We start from the raw sequence: 21,546 nt of genomic DNA on the forward strand, positions 1-21,546 counted from the left end.
AAATGTAAACACGTTTTTAAAATGTAAAAAATCTTTTACAAGATACAAAAACTAAAAAATTTTACAATGTGAAAAGGTTTACAAAAAATTGATTACCTAAAAAAACGGGTACAATGTATAAAAAAATATTTGCCAAGTATAAAAAACGTTTACAAATTTCAAAAACCGTTTACAAAATTTGACAACGTTTAGAAAGCATGAAAATTTGAAAACGTCAACACTTTGTGACGACCGCATACAAAATGTAAATAGCTTTGATGTCATGAGAGATTCAAAATGAAAAAAAATGTTTAGATGTTTTGATAGCTTGAAACTGTAAGAAACACGTTTACAACTTTAAAAAAATTAAACCATTACGAAATGTTAAAAAAATTGTAGGGTAGATATAAAGAAATGTAGTAAAAATGTTTATAAAATGTTAACACATTTTTAAAATGTAAAAAAATCGTTTACAGGGGACAAACCGTTTTCAAAAACTCAAAAATGTTTACAAAAACTTGAATAAGTAAAGAAACGTTTGCAATACGTAAACACATATTTGGAGAATATAAAAAACGTTTACACGTTTCAAAAACCGTTTACTAAATCTACTCTAGAAAACACGAAAATTTGAAAATGTGAATTTTTTTTTATAAAATGTGACAACCGCTTACAAAATGTAAAAAATTTTGAAGTCATGGAAGATTCAAAATATAAAAAACGTTTACAAAATGTGAAAACGTTCTAAATCGGGAAAAACGTATTTCTTTTTGCGTTTACGTGATATACTCTTTTGCTTCAGGTTGGATCAGTAGGATCTATCGACTCGAATGCTAGTTTTAGAAGAAAATTATCGAAACGAGAGAAAAAACAGTTGAAGAAACAAGAAAAGCTCTCTAGAATGAAAAGCGAAAACGGTGATATTAACGATAAGGACGGGGTGGCGGAAAAATTATATAACGGTGAGTTTTTGTCATCCAAACTTCTTTGTAATATTTTAATAAACATTGTTTGTTTTATTTTAGAATTACCAGAAACTTCATTCACGAGATCTATATCTAATCCGGAGGCAGTTATGAGAAGACGACGGCAGCAAAAGCTGGAAAAGAAATTGCAACAATTTAGGTCTAAAGACGGCGGTCCCGACACTGGTATGTTTTTTATTAAGTATTCCTATAATAATACACCGTGTCTTCTTTCACACAGCGCTCAGTGCTGTGAAAGATCGGTGTGTAATTTTAATGCAGTAATACGCTTTAATTTTCAATTAAGGGCCCCATATTCTTTAAATAGTGTTTTCCGCAAAGACAAATAATTTCAAACATTTAATAACTGAATAATCTAAAGCTTATGAAATAATAGGAATGTTATGTCATGCACCTGAGTATTTTCAAAGACGCCGCAGTAAAACGAATAAACACGTGCAAAAAACGATCAAACCCTCAAGGTTTTAGGTACTGAAATCTACGAAAATACTAACTTTTTTATATTTAATTCCACATGTAAATATTCTTATAACATTTACTTGCTTAGTACTACATATAAAATTGTTTACTTTTATTTATAAGTACGTGAAAATAATTCTTGAAATGTGGGGTTAGGACAACAGCAAACGCATGTTTTACAAACGTTTTTTTTTTAGTTATTATTTTATTTGGGTAAATTTAAATGGTAACAATGAATAAACAAAACATCAAAGATTTTATTTTTGTGTTTACTTTTGTTCTACACGTTTTACTTTTAAAGATTTCAGTACCTAAAAACGCCAGAAATTTCACTATTTCTCGGCCAGGAATATGGCCACCTTAAGTAAAAAAAAGTATTTCATTGCGTTAGGAAATAAGAGAATTAACATTAATATTGATGTGGAGAGGTGAAAGTGAGAAATATCACTTAAACGTTAGGAATACAAGTCTGTGCGAGTTAATCAAGATAAAGAGGATGCAGACCGTTCTTTAATTATGTGAATTTATGTGATAAATCCTTCTGAGTAATTACTAGATATTTATATACATGAATAATTTCAGGTTCGTTAATTTTGATGTTTCATTCATTATCATTGCATAAAAGTTCACAGTTTCCCACAACTCTAGAATTATGTAATTAATTCATTTGTTTGATATTTACTGGCGTTGGTTGTGAAGAATTGGCATTGATAAGAATTCCATTATATCGAACCACTTTGGAATATGAGAATGTATCCCGTAATTGAACAGCTATAGGAGGTGTACTTTCATTTATTTCTATAATTTTAACTTTCGGTGATCATCAAATAGTACAGAAATATTTTTAGAACACGTCCTAATGGAATAAACATCGCATTGAATAAAAAACAACGTTCTAAAATACACTTTCAAATTAATTTAGGGTCCCCTAAATAAATAAACAAAGAACCCCTTTTGAGTGGCAGGTAACTATCAAGGGTAGTTATTCGACAATCATGTCGCTATAACTATGTAATATTTCTGTCGCTAATGTTTACATTAACATAATAATTCGATCAATAATTGAACTCCTGGAATATTTATGTAACTAATCGCTTTAAACGTTATTTAAATGCCTTGGAAAATAACTTAATTAACATGAAATTTGCATTTCGTAGAGTACAGGGTGGACATTGCAGTTAATGTATTAAAAAAATATGATTTGTCAAATTTTTAAAACACGGCGCATAATATTAGTTTACACGGTGTCCCAACGAAAAATTCAAACGGCATAGTCTTTCCGAAGTCAGTTGAAGATGTATAAGAACGCCTAGCAATAAAAAATAGGGAGAGTCATAGGCGTCCCTAAAAAAGTTTTCTGCTAAAGGTAAAAAATTATAATAATTTGTATATAATGTATAGAAAACTGTTATATGTTCGTTTGGCCAACAACATATTTTAATTATTTATGTCTAACAATTTTATTGATGGTAAATTTTAGTTATGACATATCAAAAAACATTTACATTTTCATTAAAATATATTACTGCTCGGCAAGAACCAACGGAAAGGTATGAACATATCCTTGCCAGAAAAGGATGAGGAAAGGTTGTTAATTTAAGTTAGAAAAGTTATTAAACAAAAGTAATCAACAATAAAATAATTCCGCATTGCTGCACTACACTGCTAGACAATGTGTCAACAACTGATATTTCAGTCGCCCAGTGCGGCTGTGTTTGTGCGTCGTTTGCTCGCGCGCGCATTCTTCAACTGGGCGTATACATTTCAACCACCACCACATTTAGTTCGACCAGACCTGTATATGGGTATGGCTAAATAAATATGGGAACAAGTTTTTCAAATATTTCAATTCCGAGTTGATGCGTAGCGACCGAATGCCTAGCTCTGTGGTCGTCAGTTGAGATCGGAAAGACTGTACCAGCAACTTCACATAGTTTTGTAATTAATTCACTCTTCTTTATACCCTTTCAAATTGAAATAACAAAAGGGGAAGTTTCTTATTTTTTTTCTAAATATTTGCATATAATGACAACCTCCATCATTTTGTGTAAAAAAATTACAAAATATTTCATTTCAAATTACTTGATGATGTATTTTGTAGAAATTTCGCTTGTTGTAGTTGACAATCTACTTGACAGATGTCTTTTAAGTTATTTAGTTGCAGAATTGCAGACGTGGTAATAATTTCAACTTCTTTTGTCTTACAAACAATTCAACTCCTAATAACATGTTACAATAATACCTTACATTCATCCATCAAGGATATCAAAAACAAGAGCCATAATGGAGCCATTTATTAGCTGTAGCGCAAATTTTGTTTTTCTTACCACTATTTTAGATGTTAGATGTGTTAGACATGGTTTGCTTTTTTTTGTCAAAATACAATTTTACAGAGAAAAAAAAAACATCCATATAGAGCGATATATGCTTCAAACTCTTGATTAATTAAGTTGAGGAATATCTGGCTTTCTTTCATGTAAAAATTGCATTTTTAGTTATCTGAACTTTAACATTGTTAATAAAAATTTAACTGAATTGTCAGAATTTCGTTTTTAAAGCACTGAAACTGGATAATTTGATATTTTGACGAAAACAAGACAGTAAACCATGTCATATGATATACCATCGCAATTAGAAACATGCGTTGAAATCGAAAATGCAAAATTGCAATAAGATGATCGTAAGAAAAAAATCCATGTTAATCAAACTCCGCAGCTTTGCACTAACTCCCTCGACCTTGTATCTCTTAGGATAACCGAGATGCGGTTCGAAAAACGGGCACCTTGTGTAATATATAATTATCTAAATCATTTGACGAGTTACTATTTCTTTAGTAGCTATTGTGTAGTTGTAAAATATCATATATGGTTGAGTTTCTGACAGGAGTCGCGTCCTTAGGTAAAATTCAACACAGGATGTCCACGACATGGTGGATAATCTGTTGGATTTGAGTGGGACTCGCAAAAATACCGTTAAAAGTTTACATACATTTTTTTCGGTCTCACCCTGTAGACATAGCTCTTATCTTTAAAAAAAAAAATCGATTTTTCCTCGGGTTTTTCATTACAACTTTTTCGTTTTTCATAAAACTTGAATAGTTTCTGGGTGGAAGCAATCATTTGTAGTAATTTTTAATTTGTTCAATTTATGTACTTGTAGCTACTTTATGGTCTGTGTGCAGAGTGGTTTCGGCAGTTTATTTATAGGGTATAGGCATACTATTTTGAAAATTTACCGATAAGATTACCGAGGGCGCTTTGCCTTTGAGCCCCCACACTACCGGAAAATTAAATACGTTTCGAATAATATCTTCAAATTATATAACTTTAACTCAAAAATTATTTTAAATTATTGAGAAACAAGAAAGTTACTATCAAAAATAACTTTCCAATTTTCAATTCAAGAGCTAATAATTCAAAATAATGCTATAAGCTTGTGACATTATTTTTGTAAGGACTACCCATATCAGCGAGATAGCACAACGTTTTATGGATACTCTGTATAGAATTTTACTTAAGGTAACTACTCTTGATAGAAATTTAACTAGGTATATCTGATATTTTCCAGTAACAAAGTACCTATTAAGTAATTAGTACCTTGTATTTTTTTTTTAAATATATTATTACCGCATCTTCCTTTATGATCAGCAGTTTCAATATTAACAAGACACCCTTAAGAATGAAACATATATGTATATTGTTATGACTTTCTTCAAGAGACTGTGGTATTGACGTCACTTCAGTAGGTAGATGATTCTACATAACCTTACTTTTTCTCTTGTAGAAATTCTTAACAGCTATTTATGATGAAAAATCTCAACAGTTAAATGTCCTGTTATTTGTTCCCTTCTAATCAGCAGACTTGTAGCCAAAGTTATTGTTTTTGATGTTAATTGAATTATGTCTTTTGACGAATGTCACTTCAGCGACTGATCCTCAATTTAACGCTCGCGTTGCGTGTTTTCTTTTCAGGCGGGACCTTGAAAATATACGGCGAAGCCCTTTGCAAAGACGTGCCTTACAAGACACTCCTTCTGTCCGTCCGCGACTGTGCGGGTGCCGTGGTCAGAGAGATGCTAGACAAGTACGGACTGACCAAAACGGACCCTTCCCAATGGTGCCTTGTCCAGGTCACCCAACAGCCTGGGTGTCCCGATACCGAGTACGTCTTGGACGACGATGAGTGTCCCTTATCCATACTTATGACTTCGCCGAATACCGGTAAGTGCTTATATTTTTCTGCGTATTTCTTTTGCGATGGAAGTGATTTTCTATCCACGGTTATAGGCTAAGTTTAGAAGCCGCTGGATCAATATGAAGCAAAAAATAATTAGGTTAAAGCTGCAAACTTCGTGGTCGTGTTTCTTATCTGGAAGACATTTATTCAGTGACTTTTACTTTTACTTGATTTATTGCCTTATTGGTGAATTTTTAGTTTTCACGGTAAAAAGACAAATAATAATAGATTGGGAAAAACTAAAAGTTTGTTAAAAATGTGCTGAATAATTTTCGCTAAACAGACGTTTATTTTTTTTTGTTAATAGGAGTTACTAAATATTACCAAACTGATGATGACTATAAATAAATGTCGAAGATGACCATCGAACGATTTTTTCAATATTTCAATAATTCCGTTAATATTTATATTTTTATGTCGGTCAATATTTTTCTTTGCTAAATATGGTCAAAAGTAACATTTCGCGTGGATATTAAAATGTTTGAAGTAACGGACTAAAAGTACGCTCAATATAATTTCTCTAAAATTCGGTATGAATCCAGAATAAGCAAGCAGTTATTATGTTATAAACGATTTATTTGCAATAAACATGACAAAGCATCAAATCAAATATTAAACATAATTTTGAAATTTGAAAATGACTGATAACCAAAAGTGTCATATTCTGTCTGGTAAGTTGCATATTTTAAAAATAACTGGCCACCAGTCATCACTATATATTTTTTATAAAGTGCTTCTGATACTTATAGATTCTTACTATCTTGTTACTTTAAACCACATGATGAGACAAAGTAAAAAATCAACATTGACTTTACAATTAAGTATGAACATATTGAGAACTGCTGGAACCGGGAGGGAATGACACGTGGTATTTTCACGTGACATATGGTTAGTGTTGGGGTTGCAATTGATCAGTATCAGGTACACGAGTATTACAAATCTTGCAACACGTGATGCATCATAAAATAGAAAACAATTCGCGTACATTATTTCTGCGCTTACAGCATTTTGTCTACATTCAGCGTATACTATTTAGGCCAAGCAAATAAAGTTTTTACTCGAAAAAAGTCCTATCCGCGAGATTATTGTAAAATTGTCTAAAGGGACATAATACAAGACATCTCTCATAACGTGAGTCAAAAACATTTATTAGCTAACTTTTCTATTTAAATAAATAAGTGAGGAAAACAGTTTTTTCACTTTGCAGGGAAAACCATCCATTTAAGCGAAAAGTGACTAACAGACAGCTTGTAGGGAATACAATTATCTATAAAATGAGATTTGTTAAATTAAAATCGATTAATAAACAAAAAAGTTATTGCAAAAAAAAAAAACAAAAGTGCCCATTTTTTAATTTGTTTATAACTATCGCATTTATTGTTAAAATTTTATAAAACCTATGACAAGTTGAGGGTTTTGTCATACTTTAAAAGTGTGCCAAAAGTGGGCGCTGTAGGTGCAATAGTTTTCGCACAATTCTATTTGTTTATAGCGGAGGCTCCAAAAGTTATGAACTTTAAGCCTCTGTACAGGCGTTAATTTTCAACCAAACATGATTCTGAAAGCGTCATTGTAATCTTAAAGACGTAATTAAGCGACCTATTAAAAAATATCACCGTTTTTTTGACATTAACATTCTCAAATTGTGCATTAAAAAACCGTGCGTTTTTCGCTTATAAACAATTTGAATAACATTGTTGCTATTTATGCTATCTCACCGAAAATAGATGCAATGGATAGCTGGCAAAAAAATACAGTTTTAAAATAAAAAAAGTACCCTCTACGACCAACAGGAGCCAAGATAAGAATTTTTTTTTAAATCGTAGCGCAATTGTTTATAAATATTAAGACTTGAATTTTTCGCAAAATAAAGTTTACGACGTAAACTACGATTTCCCGTGAATTGCATTGAAAAATGTGGAAAATTAACGACTCACGAGCCCTTTAAAGAGAAGGTACTCGCTAAGTAAACTGTCCGGCGGCCGGCGGCGTGGTGGTGGGGGAAGCTCGTCCAAGCGGTCGCGCGGGCGAGAAAAGTTAAATCCAAAGTTCAAATAAGTGCGCGCTGTAAATTTTGCAATATCTCGGCTTCTATTCATCGTAGAAACTTATTTTTTTTTAAATGGGTTAGCTCGACGAAAAAATAACAATGGGCATATTTACGAATTCGTAGAATAGCCCTGAACCCCAGAAAAAATGCATCTTTTATACTTAATTTTTTTTTAATTTGCAAAAATGTCACAAAAATTATTGTTAAACGAAATATTAATTCAAATTTCAATTTCGGAATTATTTTACTATTATTAAATAAATAAATGAAGCCCGTTTTTTCACAATTCGCAGAGAAAATAGATAAAAATATGTTTTTGGTCTCAAATTACTCGTCGTAAAAAAATAAGATGAGCATAGCTTTTAGTTTTTTGAAAATTTTCAAAAATCACCCCTAGTTAGGGGTTAAAATGACGCCGAAAATGAAGAATTGAATATTACCAATAAATGTAAAAACTATTTGCATGTGAATTTTTTTATCGAATGATTCTTAATACAAAGAAAGATCATGACTGAAATAAGCATGTTGAATTAGAAAATCCACCCTTAAGCGCGCTCAGGGGGTGGAATCATCCCCATAAATAGGGAATATCAGAAATAATTGTATTCCAATAAAATTTCCAAAAAAAATGTATTAAGATAATTTACATGCTAATAGTTTTTATATCAATTGGCAATATTCAAATTCTTCATTTTTGGCATGTTTTCAACCCCTAAGGAGGGGTGATTTTTAAAATTGTTCAAAATACTAAAAGTTATGCTCATTTCAGTTTGTTACGACAAGTAATTTGCGACCAAAAACATATTTTTATGTATTTTTTTTTAATTCTCTGCGAATTGCGAAAAAACGGGCGAAAATCACATTTTTTTTGTGGTCGCTCTTTGGATCTAACCATAACTGAAAGCTGACCTGACCTACATGTATAACTGGTTGCATAGGATTCAATTTTTCTTCTTAAGTCTCTTAATTAATATTATTTTCTTTGATAAAAATAATTTGTCGGAATTCTAATTATTAACGCTATTAAAAAAAAAGTTCTAAAAAATTAAAATGTATTTATCACTATATTATTTTATATCATAATAAAAAAACTGATTATTGATTTCAATGAAAATATTTCATTACTTATGGAAGTAAATAATATCTACTTTGCTAATTTATGATATTCAAACGATAAAATGGTTAATACTTGTTTTTTTTAATGATTGCGGAGTTGTAGCAAAATATAATTTGCCAGCATGAAAGCGCTCTTTCAGATTTCATTCAGTGCCCGAACCAGTTCGGCTTCATAACACTAGATGGCGCTGCCTGTATCGATTTGCATGTCCCAACAAAGAACATTTAAATCTATACAAGCCCATTTCCAGTACATAAACCATTGTGTAGAAAATAATTCAAAAGCCATTACGGAAAAATCAATGGCTAATGAGCAAGTAAAACCGTTTGTTAATTTAGTGGTAGGTTTATTAAAATCCTAGGAATCCCCGCATATTCGGACGTTGGAACAAGCCAAGCGAGAGTCGGGGCATTAATTTTGATTTGCGTGTCATGCGGATGTGAAGTTCATAATTCTTGTGCGCCTCGGTCTTCCTCTGTACTGTTTCAGTTCATTGTGAGAAGTGGATGTTGTTGCTTTACAGAGTGGCTCGAGAAAATGTTAATTATGGAACAAAGCGCTGTTAGCCTGCTACAGTTTGTGAAGAAAACTATAATCGTTTTTATATTGTATTCAATAGTCTCCAAAAATTGCAATAGGCATTTTTTTATGAAATTTTGCGTTTGATTTTTAAAAATTAATTTCAAATTTGTTTAAAATGTCTGTAAATAACTGTTTGGCCTATTTTAAAGTTCTCTATAAACTTGATTAATAAGTTTCTGATGAAAATTTGTGTTGAATATTTTTTAAAAGCTTCCAGATTTGATAAAAATATATGTAAGTAAACTATTTGATCAAGTTAGTAATTCTCCACTAACGTAATTAATTAATTATTGATATTTCCTTTCCTTTAAGACTTTCTTTATTCGTGTAATAAAAATTAAACTGAGGAACAAATTACCTTATACAGTCTACTAATAGCAGAGGGGGAAGCTTTCTTATTATCCCCAGAAAGAGCATTTCAAAAGACTATTAATTTGATTAGGCAGCGTTAAAAGCTCGAACGAGGAAGCGTTTGTGTAAAGATAATGAAAATTTCATCGAGTCAAGGCAAGAAGTGAGGATACTTAGAGAGAGATTGTTCTTAAGTGCAACATCTTAACGTAGATATTAAAATCCAAAAATATAACGCTAAAGTTCACATATCGTAAATCCCAATACAACTGTTTGGTATTCTTACAAAAGCAAATCTAAGCGTTGTTATACAACAGAAGTTAAATTTTCATTTTGAATGTGGCTGAGATATATCCTTTTATATCTAAAATATAACTGACGGCTCCTAGCACAAAGTATTATTTTGTCTTTGTACCTACTTGAGAATAATCATAACAATTTACTAAATATATATTAGAGATAAGTAATTCAATTTTAATTGAGGCTTTATTTCATAAAATAGATGTTTCATATAATATCATTAGTAAAAACTATATTTTTATGTTTTGATAAAAAATCATTTGACAAAACAGACTTTGGGTTTCTATGGCATCAAATTTTAGTTATATGATCAGTACAATTGTGCATCATTGACGTGCCTTACCACCATCGTTTATATTTTTTGCGTATTAATTATTGGAGTAGGAAATGTTGTTTTATGTATAAATCAAATTATTTTTAATTTTTAGTTTGAAATGATAGTGCCAAAAGTTGACAATCTGTCTAGATTAATATGAATTATTAGTTTCATGTATTCAGTTCTAAAATATTTGCCCTTTCAAAGAAACACAAAATGCAGAAATAGTTAGCGAAGTCAGCTCGTGTTGATTTTTGTCCAAACTAGCTATTTTTTATTTTTTATTTTCATATTTTGATAAAATACGGAGAAATGAGTTTATATGTAATTGGTAAGCAGGACTACTAGGTGTGACGTCACACTTTTAGCCGTGTGGCTTTTAGTGTCTGTTGCATCGAACTTTGAACTATTTATCAAAGGTAACTGTTAAGGCTTTCTGCAAATATTTTCAGAAATGTTATAAAAAACAGTTCTACGATCTCGCATATTCAACGTTATGACTCGTTTTTTTTATGGCATCAAATTTGAATTAATTGAAAAGAAGAAAAGCGTGTTTATGCGTCAATGAGGTGTTGTACCCCCTAATACTGAACAGCGGTAGGTGCAATGGAGTAAATTAGAGTCCTCTTTGATTTAGTATGAAATTGTTTTATTTTCTTTGCTACTAGATTCAGCTATTATACCATGATCAAGGAAGGAGAAACTAAATATTAAAAAACAAACTTCAGCTTCAGCTAAATGCATTCATATTTAAAAACTTTTAAGACATCGTGACAGATTAAGGGGAGAAACCAGATTGGGACATTGGGAGGCTGATTTTCAGGAGTTTCTCAAGATTTTTTTTTGAGTGGGACAAATTGATTAGAATTTGTTGAAACTTAGACTTTAAATTATCAATATTTTGAACTACATTTACAAATTTTTTCAACTCACTTATGTTGAAAAGGTAGTCGTCCGACTTGGTTGTTCATGGGAAATGTGGAAGTCGCAGTTTTGATCTCAAAGCAAAATTGTTGTTTTCCTGCATTATTTCCATGTTTTCTAAGAATATGAAACTCATTGAAATTTGAAGTTATGACATGTGTTTGAATAAAAAACACCCTTAAAATTATATCATCCCAATTGTTGGTTCATGTTCTTTGTAATTTCATAAAGAAATACACTTTCAATTTTCATAACGATTGGTTCATAACTTTTTGAGCTAGAGATTCACTGGAGAATCAAAAAAATGTCATTTCGAGAAACACCCCTTTGAAGATTTCCGAAAACTATGAATTGGAGAAAGTTGTCGATCAATTAGCGATTCCAGAACCATCTAACAGTCCTTCTTCATAGGCATCATTCTGAGCTTGCAGACTTTTCACAAATAATTCTTATTTAAGAAACATTTTGAAAAATAGGGCTTACTTTGCATTTGACAAGCTGGACTACTGTCGTGATCTCACACCTTCAACATTTTGTTCTCTATTCTTGTGGAACATTTGACAAATTACAGAAAGACAGAGTTTGACATGTAGTATTGTGTCGTGTTAATTTTATATGTTGCATTAGGTACTATTTTTGGAAATGTTGGATATATAGGATGTATAGGAAATTTGCATTTATGTTCTGTTTCTGTGGTATTGGACTTGTGTTATCTGACAATACCTCGTACTGCCCTATGAAAAGACTTGTACACTTTAATGGAACAACTTTTAATACTTTTTTCTTAGTTAATTTCGGAAATATAGGAAATGCAGAGCATTTCGTGTATAAATAAAATAATTTTTCACGTTTTGAAGGAAATAGTCGCAAAAACGGGCCAGTTTTCAGATTTGACAAGCAGGCCTACTGTTGTGACGTCACACCCTTAGCCGTGCGGCTTTCGCTCCTCATTGCATCAAATTCGAGCGATTTTCGAGGGGGTTCACCTCCATGACGTGCCGAACCGCTACCCTGTAAAAAATCTCGTACGGCTCTAATGGAAGAACTGTTAAAAGATCGTATCTTTCTGGAGATCCACCGTGTATCTGTGGGAGGTAGCGCATGCTTGAGCGCGCCTCTCTCAAGAGGTAACCTCGACTCATTCTCGGCGAGACGCCGCGCGAGGGTGTTCGCTTTGTTTACGCCGAAGGAGAGCGCACCGAACATGTACATTGGTGGCCGCCCCACAGCTGCAAGGGACCAATTTTTCCGGGCCGATTTCCGCGTACCCGCCGCCTAGTCTGTAACCGCCGCGAAAATGTGACGTTCGGACGCGCACCCAGGAGTGATGCCAGTTAGCGGCGTAAAATGATGGACTGGGGCATAAGACGTACGTATGCACACAGCTTCTAACCTATTCCTCTGCACCTCTCGCAAACGGGTTTCTTATCCCGCTGATTTATATTGTTGTATTTTTGAAAACCAGTCACGCATCTCTGCTTTTATTTTGTTTCGTGGCGTACAAGAGCCTCTAGGCGGGGGGAGTCGCTTTTAGTTTCTGTCGCGTGTTGCGGTTAATGAGCTTTTTGTGCACAAAACTGTGCTGTGAGAACACCTGTTGTGCCTTACGTGTTTTTAATTAATCGCCCAGTGCTCTAGCGAACGCGTCTCTTGATTTTTGATATGTGACGCACGGTGGCCTGCCTATCATCATCGATTTTTTACCGGTGGTTTATTAATACAACAACAAACATTCCTTTTTTTTTATAATGACAATCGCCCTATCGCCTGATGTCTCTAGTAAATGGAGGTCCAAGTTAGACGTTACCTGGCGCGACATTAAAGAAAACCATAAATTATTCAGGAAATGAATATTTAAGCAAACAGGATTCAATCAATATTTAATTTGACGGTGGCTAGGTTATTTATTTGTGAATTATGAACGGTAGTTGTTCCCAGAGCACTCTCTAGCGACCTGTTCGTTCTATAAGCGCCTTGTTGGTTCTTCCCGAATTAAAAAAAATCTTGTTACGTGTAAATTTTAGGAATATACCTGTACAAAATGTTATAGGCCACTCAATCGATAAGTTTTATACTTTGTAAGCGCAACACTTAAATTGAGACAATTATTAATCTGACACTAGCAGTGAATGTGGCAAATTTGAATTTAAAGATACTAAACTTGAACTATAACTACAATGCGTAGGTATAATTTCGAGTATACTTTCGGGCCACTCGAAATGGTTTGGGAATTCCAGTCGTTCAAGTTCTTAGGCATACCTGAGAGTCATTTCGACTACTGGAGGTAGACTAATTGCTTAAAAAACATTTAAGTAGTTCCACCGAGATTTATTGATATTAGAGAAACAATTTATTCGACATACAGGTTCTTTTTTAAATTCTAGTTTTAACTGAAATTTTAGAGTCAAAATTCAAAATTTCACATTTAAAGTTAATTCAACAAAAATTTGTATCTATCGCATTATTCAAAAAAGGACGTTTTTGAGTTGCCACTTTTTTAAAATTAAAAAACGCTTATTACACGATTGGGTAAATCAAAACGACTTACAAAAAGAAAAGGAAAAATCGTAAAGAATTTAGACGTACAAATGTTTTTTGATAAACAACAGTACCTTCCCGCAAAATATAAATAAAATTTCTACGCCAATATATTGTTTGCTTTTTATAATTACGTAATATTTAAAATGGTGTTTCGAACAGAAAATTCGTAATTTTTTTAGTCTCGAGAGTTATTTTAGATTTATTCAACCTTATTTTAATTTTACGGGAAAAATAGTTATTTTTTATTGTCGAAGACAACAATTTCATAAAAATAATATTAAGATTTGAAATGCGCTTATCCAATTTGTAAACTGCTCGATGGCGTCGAAACTTTGGGTTCTTACTGACATCCAGTATCTTGACACTGGTTGACATGTTTATGTGCTAATTCAATAATTTTTTTAATAAATTATGTCACGTCAAAGTTCATAAATCTTGGTTAAATTTGGCCGTTTTAAAAAGTTACAAAGTTTTTTTATTCTTTTCTAAGACTACCTTGTTACTTTTTAAGTTGCAATGAAATTTGGTATAGGAAAGTCCTTAAGGAAGATGAAGATAAGCTTATCTTCCATATCTCCATATTTGATTTAGATTTTAAGAAAATGGAAGTTTGTTGCATGTCACTAAAATACATTGTTCCAGAGAAAAACTAATTTCACTTGTTTCCTGCAGTTGTCAGTTACAGAATTTCAATTTTCTACTGCAGCTGTCAGTTAGACAGCTAAGTTTTTGGTCATTCTAACTAAATTAATTTTTTCCTGAATTTGTACCTATATTGAATATTTTTTTCGATTTACAATAACAATTTATATGTCAGTATCTAATAAGATACAACCCACAAAAATGTTGTTCTGTGAAGTAACATTTAAGGGTATACTTGTATATTGTACATATCCCAATAGATGCAAATATATTTAAAAAAAAATTAAGTAAAGATACATTAAACATTTGCCAAAAATCTGTAACCACAAAAAGAGTATGGCAACAAATTAAAGATTGTTTCATGTATTCTTAGCGATCTCTATGATGTAGGTCAGAAATAAACCTATGTTCATCTTTGGCTACACCAAAAATCTTCCTGTATCAAATTCTATTGAAATTCTATTCGTATAGTCTTTCCGAAGTCAGTTGAACATGTAAAAAAACGCCTGGCAATAAAATTTAATGATTTTCATAGGCGTCCCTAAAAAAGTTTTCTGCTAAAGGTAAAAAATTATAATAATTTGTATATAATGTGTAGAAAATTTATATTATATGTTCATTTGGCCAACAACATATTTTAATTATTTATGTCCCCAAACAATTTTATTATATTGATGGTAAATTTCATTTTGTTCCTTTTCAAAAGGTCTCCAAAATGCCATTGGTCCTTCGAGCCGGATCATATGTTTGTTTTCTTGATTCACTTCTTGAAATTTCTAGTGGACTGTATTTTCTGGTTCGGGATGAATTATTCTATATTTTAAAATAATAACGCCGATAACGTTTTTGACGTGACTTGTTTTTTTATTTATTTTGACATTCCATTTCCTTGACCTATCTGATAACAAAATGGCAATACTACTAGCAAAACAAACTTACGCCTGAATTAACTTACTACTAACAGACTAATAAACAAACAGCGATGTTATAATAATATTATTCCTACCTTTCGCAATTGTATTATCAATGATTAATAGAAGGTACCTATAATAAATTAAAATTACTCGAATCACACCAAATTCCGCATTGCTGCACTGCACTGCTGGGCAATTTTTCAACCACTTGTCAACAGCTGAGATTTATTGCCCAGTGGCCCAATGCAGCTGTGTTTGTATTTCGTTTACCCGCGCTCGCATTCTTCAACTGGGCGTATACATTCGACCAGATCTTTATATGGGTATGGTTAAATAAATATGGGAACAAGTTTTTCAAATATTTCAATGCCGAGTTGCTGCGTCAGTGACCGAACCTGGTACATACTGTCAACCTCTTGGTTCTTCAATTGACATCGGAAAGTCTATACCTTAAATATTCATCTAAATCAGTGTATTTTCGTCCAAAGGGGCTACCCCATTTGTTTTCGAACACCCTGTATATTAACTCGTACATGTTAGTGTTATTTTTATATATGTATATTTGGTATTATACACAGGTTAATACATACACATCAATATTTGTACTTATTATCTCTGATAAATTTCGAGATATTCAAGAAGTACTGAATTTATTTATACGGAGTGTTTCTGAAATTAGTGCGTTTCTTGAAAAGGGTGATAGAGGACACGAAAGTAAGCAACTGATGGTCTAAAACTTTACGTAATTGAAAAAAAAATCACATCGATGTTTAAACAGATTTAAAGCCGTCCCTGGTTCGGCAGCCAGCTGTACGATATCGAAGTTGCCGCGCGCCGCAGTGCGAAAACGCTGTGGCGGTTTTGACAGTTTAAATTTTATGTTCGAACGCACGTGCACAAGATGCACAGAGTCGGCTTAGATTTATGGTTCATTTATTTTAGTTGTATTTTGCTTTTCAGTTATACATGCAAACATTTGTGTTTGTTTCGTATCGCTTTTTCTCGTATAATCTTGCCAATGCACTTTCAATTGAATCTTGTTTTTAACTATTGAAAAACATTGTGTGCGTTACCATGGAGAAAACTAATATCGAATATAATTTATGCAGTAACATAAGAACCACTTTCGCATTGGAAGCACATTTAATATAAATACATGTGAGAATAACCGCGTATGTTCCCGATTCATAAATTATTTTACGGGGCACCTACAAGTCGCCAAGGTGGAAGGAACCACCTTGAGCTATCATATCGATAAAAGGAGTAAGGAATAAAATTATAGGGACGTGTCAACATTTTACGCGGGCGGTAATTTGTCAGAAACGATCGAATCTTTTCAATGCCATCTATGATTATTAGGGTAGGGAACGGTAACGGCACTCCCTTCTTTTGTTTTAGTATTTGGGTAATGTCATGCATGCCGGAGTCTTCCTGTGCACGACCAGATGGCACTGAGCGGCGATTAATTAGAATCTGTTCAATTTATCTTTATTGTAAACTGCAAGCAATCACTAACTGAAATGTGCCATTATTATTTCGGGAAAACTGACCTTTGAAATGTACAGGGTGCAACAGAGAACTGTATTTTAATGCACAAAGTGCAGATTTTTCTAGAAAATACATAAAATTTTCATAGGTTCATGAAAATGTCTATGGATAAACTCTTGAAGCGAATATGACCAAAATCTAGATAAAAGCATCCAGACGGTTACTTTCAAATTATTTACTGTTTATATCTTTACCTTTCATTCATGTTGGATGATTAACGCACGATGGTTTTCTAAAGTGATGCCTGTAAAAGCGCACTAAGACTGGAGTGAGCACACTGGGAAAATTACGTTAACGCATAAAAAATACATCTGAAATAATACAGGAAGACTCACATCTAATGGCATGCATATAGTTGTGAATACGCGCAGCGATAGCTTGTATGAATGAGTCCAATGGTGACAATTTTGATCATGTTTCCGGAAAAAGTACTTGAAAAATTTGCTGACTTTGTTCAGTTCTGTTGTGTTAAAAGGGAAACTTCAAAACCTTTTTATATTAAAACATGTTAAATTCTATACCTACGTGGTGCTCCAAATTCAAATTTCCTTAGGACCTCATTATAGTATAACCAATGATTTTATAAGCTTTATAACTATTGTTTATATGTTCATATAAGTTACTCGTTGTTACAGCGTGTCTTCCAGAAAACAGTAGTCATATAGTAATCGTAGATGCCTGAGGTAAAAACCATTTAATTTAAGTCAACCTACCTTAGTCCAGAAATGCTTGGTTCAAACTTAGAGGGTATTAAATTTTTACTTTTGAACTGGTATCCAAATCAATTTTTGAACACGTTTGAAGAGTACAGGAATCAATACAAATAATCTTCAATCATTTCATTCAGTAGAACGGCGGTGCAGGGAAAATATGTGAAAGTATATGAAAAAAGACAAAGATTCAATTAAAAAAAAGGGACTTAAAATACAAAATTTTTTTTCTAGGAAATTTTCATAACTATGTTTATATGAACTAGAAGAGGATCAGTCTCAAAAGGTTTAGGTAAATATTATCTCTTGTCTTATCTTCCTAGTTCATCAACTATTCTTCATTCTTAGGACAAGTGTTCCTACACTGTAAAAAAATCGGTGTGAATGAAAGCAATAAATGTTTAGACTATAGAGTGAATCCACTGAGTGAAATTATTGAGTACATTTTCACTCATTGAGCATTTTGATAATTTTATTCATATTTGAACTAAAACTGAGTACTTTCACTCAAATATAGGTACATATTAAATAAATTATGCAGATAAACTCGTATTTGATGCACTTGTAGGTAAATCGAATTAAATGTCCTCCTTATTGAGAGACCCCTCCCCATGGTTGTCGTGCGTTGTCTTTGTCTTTTCCCATCGTCTCCATTAGGTCATCCCGTGACGTGGTGTATGGCGTGTAGTGACGGACACCAGTTATTTTGGTGAAAATTATGTTTAAATGCAGAAATTAAAGACAATAATATATTGAGTGTTACTTATGTATCTGTAACTGACAATATAGGTTATGGCAGTATATTCGTCCGATCAGTTAACCAATTCCTATAATCAAAACCTAAAATATTATCTCTAAAACAGATCTGTGTAGAAACCACTATGGTATCTTAGTAGTTTGGAAATTTTCATAGTACAAAATTACTCAGTAGGTAATATTTAAATTTAAATCACATTAGATAAAAAGTAAACTCTTAATTTTTAGGGTCAAAAGTCACTCACTTAATAGTTAACTGAAATTCGTATTTGAATAAAATTCATTCACTGTTGCAATAGCTTCACTCATAAAATATTAGTTGTAGTCATACTAATAGAGTGAAAATTCCAGTCAATTGGGTATGGACAGAAATTGAGTGAATTTGAGTGATTTTTTTACAGTGTAATGATTTCCGCTTACTGTAATTCTACATAGGAAATGTAAATCAGCCTTAATTGACATTTCTTCTCAATATTTATTTTGTAAACTTTCCCTAAGTCAGTGATTTTAAATCTCGAAATCAATTAAATTTTTAAATGTACTACAAAAATTAGAAGTACTTTCTTGTACACTAGTTTCCGTGGCTTCTAGGATCGAAAAAAGTTTTGGCAGCACCACGACATCTATGAACCAGTGTAACTAGTAACAGTTATAGCTCAAAATTGAAGCCATTTCGCAGTTCTACCAAACCAAATTTATAAAACTAAAACATCTCTTTCCGTTCCATTGAAAATGGCGTCTGGAGTTTTTATTGAGACATCCTGTATACACACAATTACGCACAATTATAGGACAAACCTAAAATATGATTTGTCATTTATCTCGAAACGAAAAAAAATGATAAAAGACTACCATTTTCTTTTTCATGTCGAATGTCAAAATATGTGAAAAACGTCAGTTGTCAAAATATCGAATGTCACTCAGTAAGGGGTTTTTAAATATTTTGCATTATATTATTTTGTTTCTTCCAAAGCAGCGGGTGGTAAACAACATAAAGAGCCCTATATTTTAAGATTAAATTTTTAAAAACATTGGGGTCGACAAATGTAAAGACATCGGTCACAGATAAGACAATGGGTAAATGTAAGAAGAGGATCAACCCTATGTCGGGGCAACCCTTAGACTCTTCTATGGACTCCATGGAGGAGACCAGATTCCGAAAGAGGTACCAAAAACTGGCCATCAGGTTAGCGGAAAAGTTCCATTTCTCCTTCAACGAAGTTGAAAAGCTTTTGTTGATCTATTACAAAATGCAGAAATCCAGCAAGGATCCTAGTCAGGGAGTGGACAAGAGTCAGTTCCGGGACATCTTACATTGCGCCTTGGATATGACTGACGACTTTTTGATGGACAGGATATTTTACACTTTGGACAAGGGCCCCAGTTCATTTATGTCCATGGAATCTTGGACTTCCAGCTTATCCTTATTTCTAAGAGGGACGTTCGAGGAAAAAATCGATTTTTGTTTTTCGGTGTACGACACATTGGGTGAGAGGATTTTGGGTAGGGAAAGCGTGTTCCATCTGATGAAACAGTCGGTCATTAGCCTGGGCGGAGAGGAAGATGCGGAAGAGATAGCCAAAGACATGATGGAGGTGTTGACAAAGAAAATGGATTTAGATAGAGATGGGAAGATTTCGTACAACGATTTCAAACAGTCGGTGTTGAAGCAGCCGATGCTGCTGGAGGCGTTAGGACAGTGTTTACCCTCTAGAAAGGATATAAACACGTTCACGACAACCTTTGGGTATAAAATTATTAAAATGTAACTCAGCATAGATTGTTTTAGGGGTTTAAAATAAAATTAATTCCAGATGTCTTCTTTATTTTGGAAGCAAATTGTCCTGCATTTGTTGGGAATAGTGCGGTTTAGATTAGCTTCAATAAGGAAAAGGGCAAGTATGTGAACCAAAAGGAACTTTTTTTGTCTCTTCATTAAACTGAAAAAGGGCAAAACCAGAGATGTTTGACAAATTTCAATACACATACATATAGGTAAAGCAACTATATTTTTTTCTCCATAAAGGTAGATCAGCACTGTTCAGGATATAAATATTCTGTTAGAAATTGATGAATTGCCGTGAGTAGTATATTGTCCAATAAGTGCGGTAAGTTGTCTATTGCCCACGAGAGCGAAGAAGAATAATAAAGCATCTTAAAAGGGAATTTTTTGTGCCGAAATAAGTTCGCAAAACTGCAATGTTAATTTTGAACCAAACCCATATGCCCTGTGGACAATGTGCTGCCAGTCCAACAATAATTATTGACTGATTATTCAGCATCGGAATCATTCATCACAATCGTTGCAATTGCCTAGAATAGTATGTAGTAGCTGTTTCTTTTATGAGTGTTCCTGGAAAATATAAAACAGGTAAATAAACCGCCCCTGCAAAACTTCATTCAAAATTTCCCTAATGTTTACATTGTTTAAAACTAGTTCGTGCGAAACTCGATTTCTATCAAATTTACTGGAATTTCTAGTACGTTTGAACTTGAAAGTGCCTTTAAATATACATAAATCTCTTCCTGGAATGCCTTTTTATTATCTGACATTTCAATTAGTTGTTTTATGAATGAAATATATTAAATAGACGTTGTAGTAGTGCATTGATAAAAAAAAACCTACAGGGTGGACAATTTAAGACGAATTCTTCCACAGCTCTGGTAATCAAATCGAATAGCTCTGTTTTCAACTCAAATGGTAATATTGTTTTAAATCAACATTTTCCACATAAATGAATTGCATGAGGCCCCTTAATTGGCTTGCTAGATTTCCCTATCTGGCGGAATCTGACTTCCTCTTGTAGATAGTTATAACGAGTAAAATTTATTACTTTTATTTACTGAACAAAAGTTAAAGGCAAAAGTAGCTTGCCCACATAGAAAGTATTATTCATTCAATGTCAATATTTCAAATGGGAAGTAGCTATACAGGGTCGGAAAGTCCCCATGGTTCATCGGCCGTTACGTGAGAGCGATAAAGTAAGTCAAAGAAATCCGTGCGATAGAGAAATATGGTTATAATGAAGGCGTCTAATAGTCACCGCCCATTTCGCCCTTCCACAATTAAGAAGTGGATCTTATTTATCTCACGTAACGGCCGATGAACCATGGGGACTTTCCGACCCTGTATAG

The 21,546-nt window shown here is 32.9% G+C and overlaps 2 protein-coding genes across 5 annotated transcripts in view; both read left to right on the forward strand.

Moving 5' to 3' along the window:
- The window catches only part of LOC108917078 (afadin), a 264,104-nt gene that overhangs the window by 104,678 nt on the left and 137,880 nt on the right, over nt 1–21,546 (forward strand). For all 4 annotated transcript variants that reach the window (XM_023454370.1, XM_023454367.1, XM_023454368.1 and 1 more), the window contains exons 4-6: nt 782–941; nt 1,005–1,130; nt 5,396–5,644. In XM_023454370.1, the coding sequence (XP_023310138.1) occupies nt 782–941; nt 1,005–1,130; nt 5,396–5,644 (535 nt within the window). The remainder of the gene's footprint in view (nt 1–781; nt 942–1,004; nt 1,131–5,395; nt 5,645–21,546) is intronic.
- Nucleotides 19,515–20,180, forward strand: LOC108917079 (EF-hand calcium-binding domain-containing protein 1-like). The gene has a single exon (XM_018723513.1). The coding sequence runs from the start codon at nt 19,515–19,517 to the stop codon at nt 20,178–20,180; it is 666 nt and encodes a 221-aa protein (XP_018579029.1).

Source organism: Anoplophora glabripennis, unplaced genomic scaffold, assembly GCF_000390285.2.
Source record: "Anoplophora glabripennis isolate ALB-LARVAE unplaced genomic scaffold, Agla_2.0 scaffold69, whole genome shotgun sequence".
In the NCBI taxonomy this organism is placed as follows: Eukaryota; Metazoa; Arthropoda; class Insecta; order Coleoptera; family Cerambycidae; genus Anoplophora; species Anoplophora glabripennis.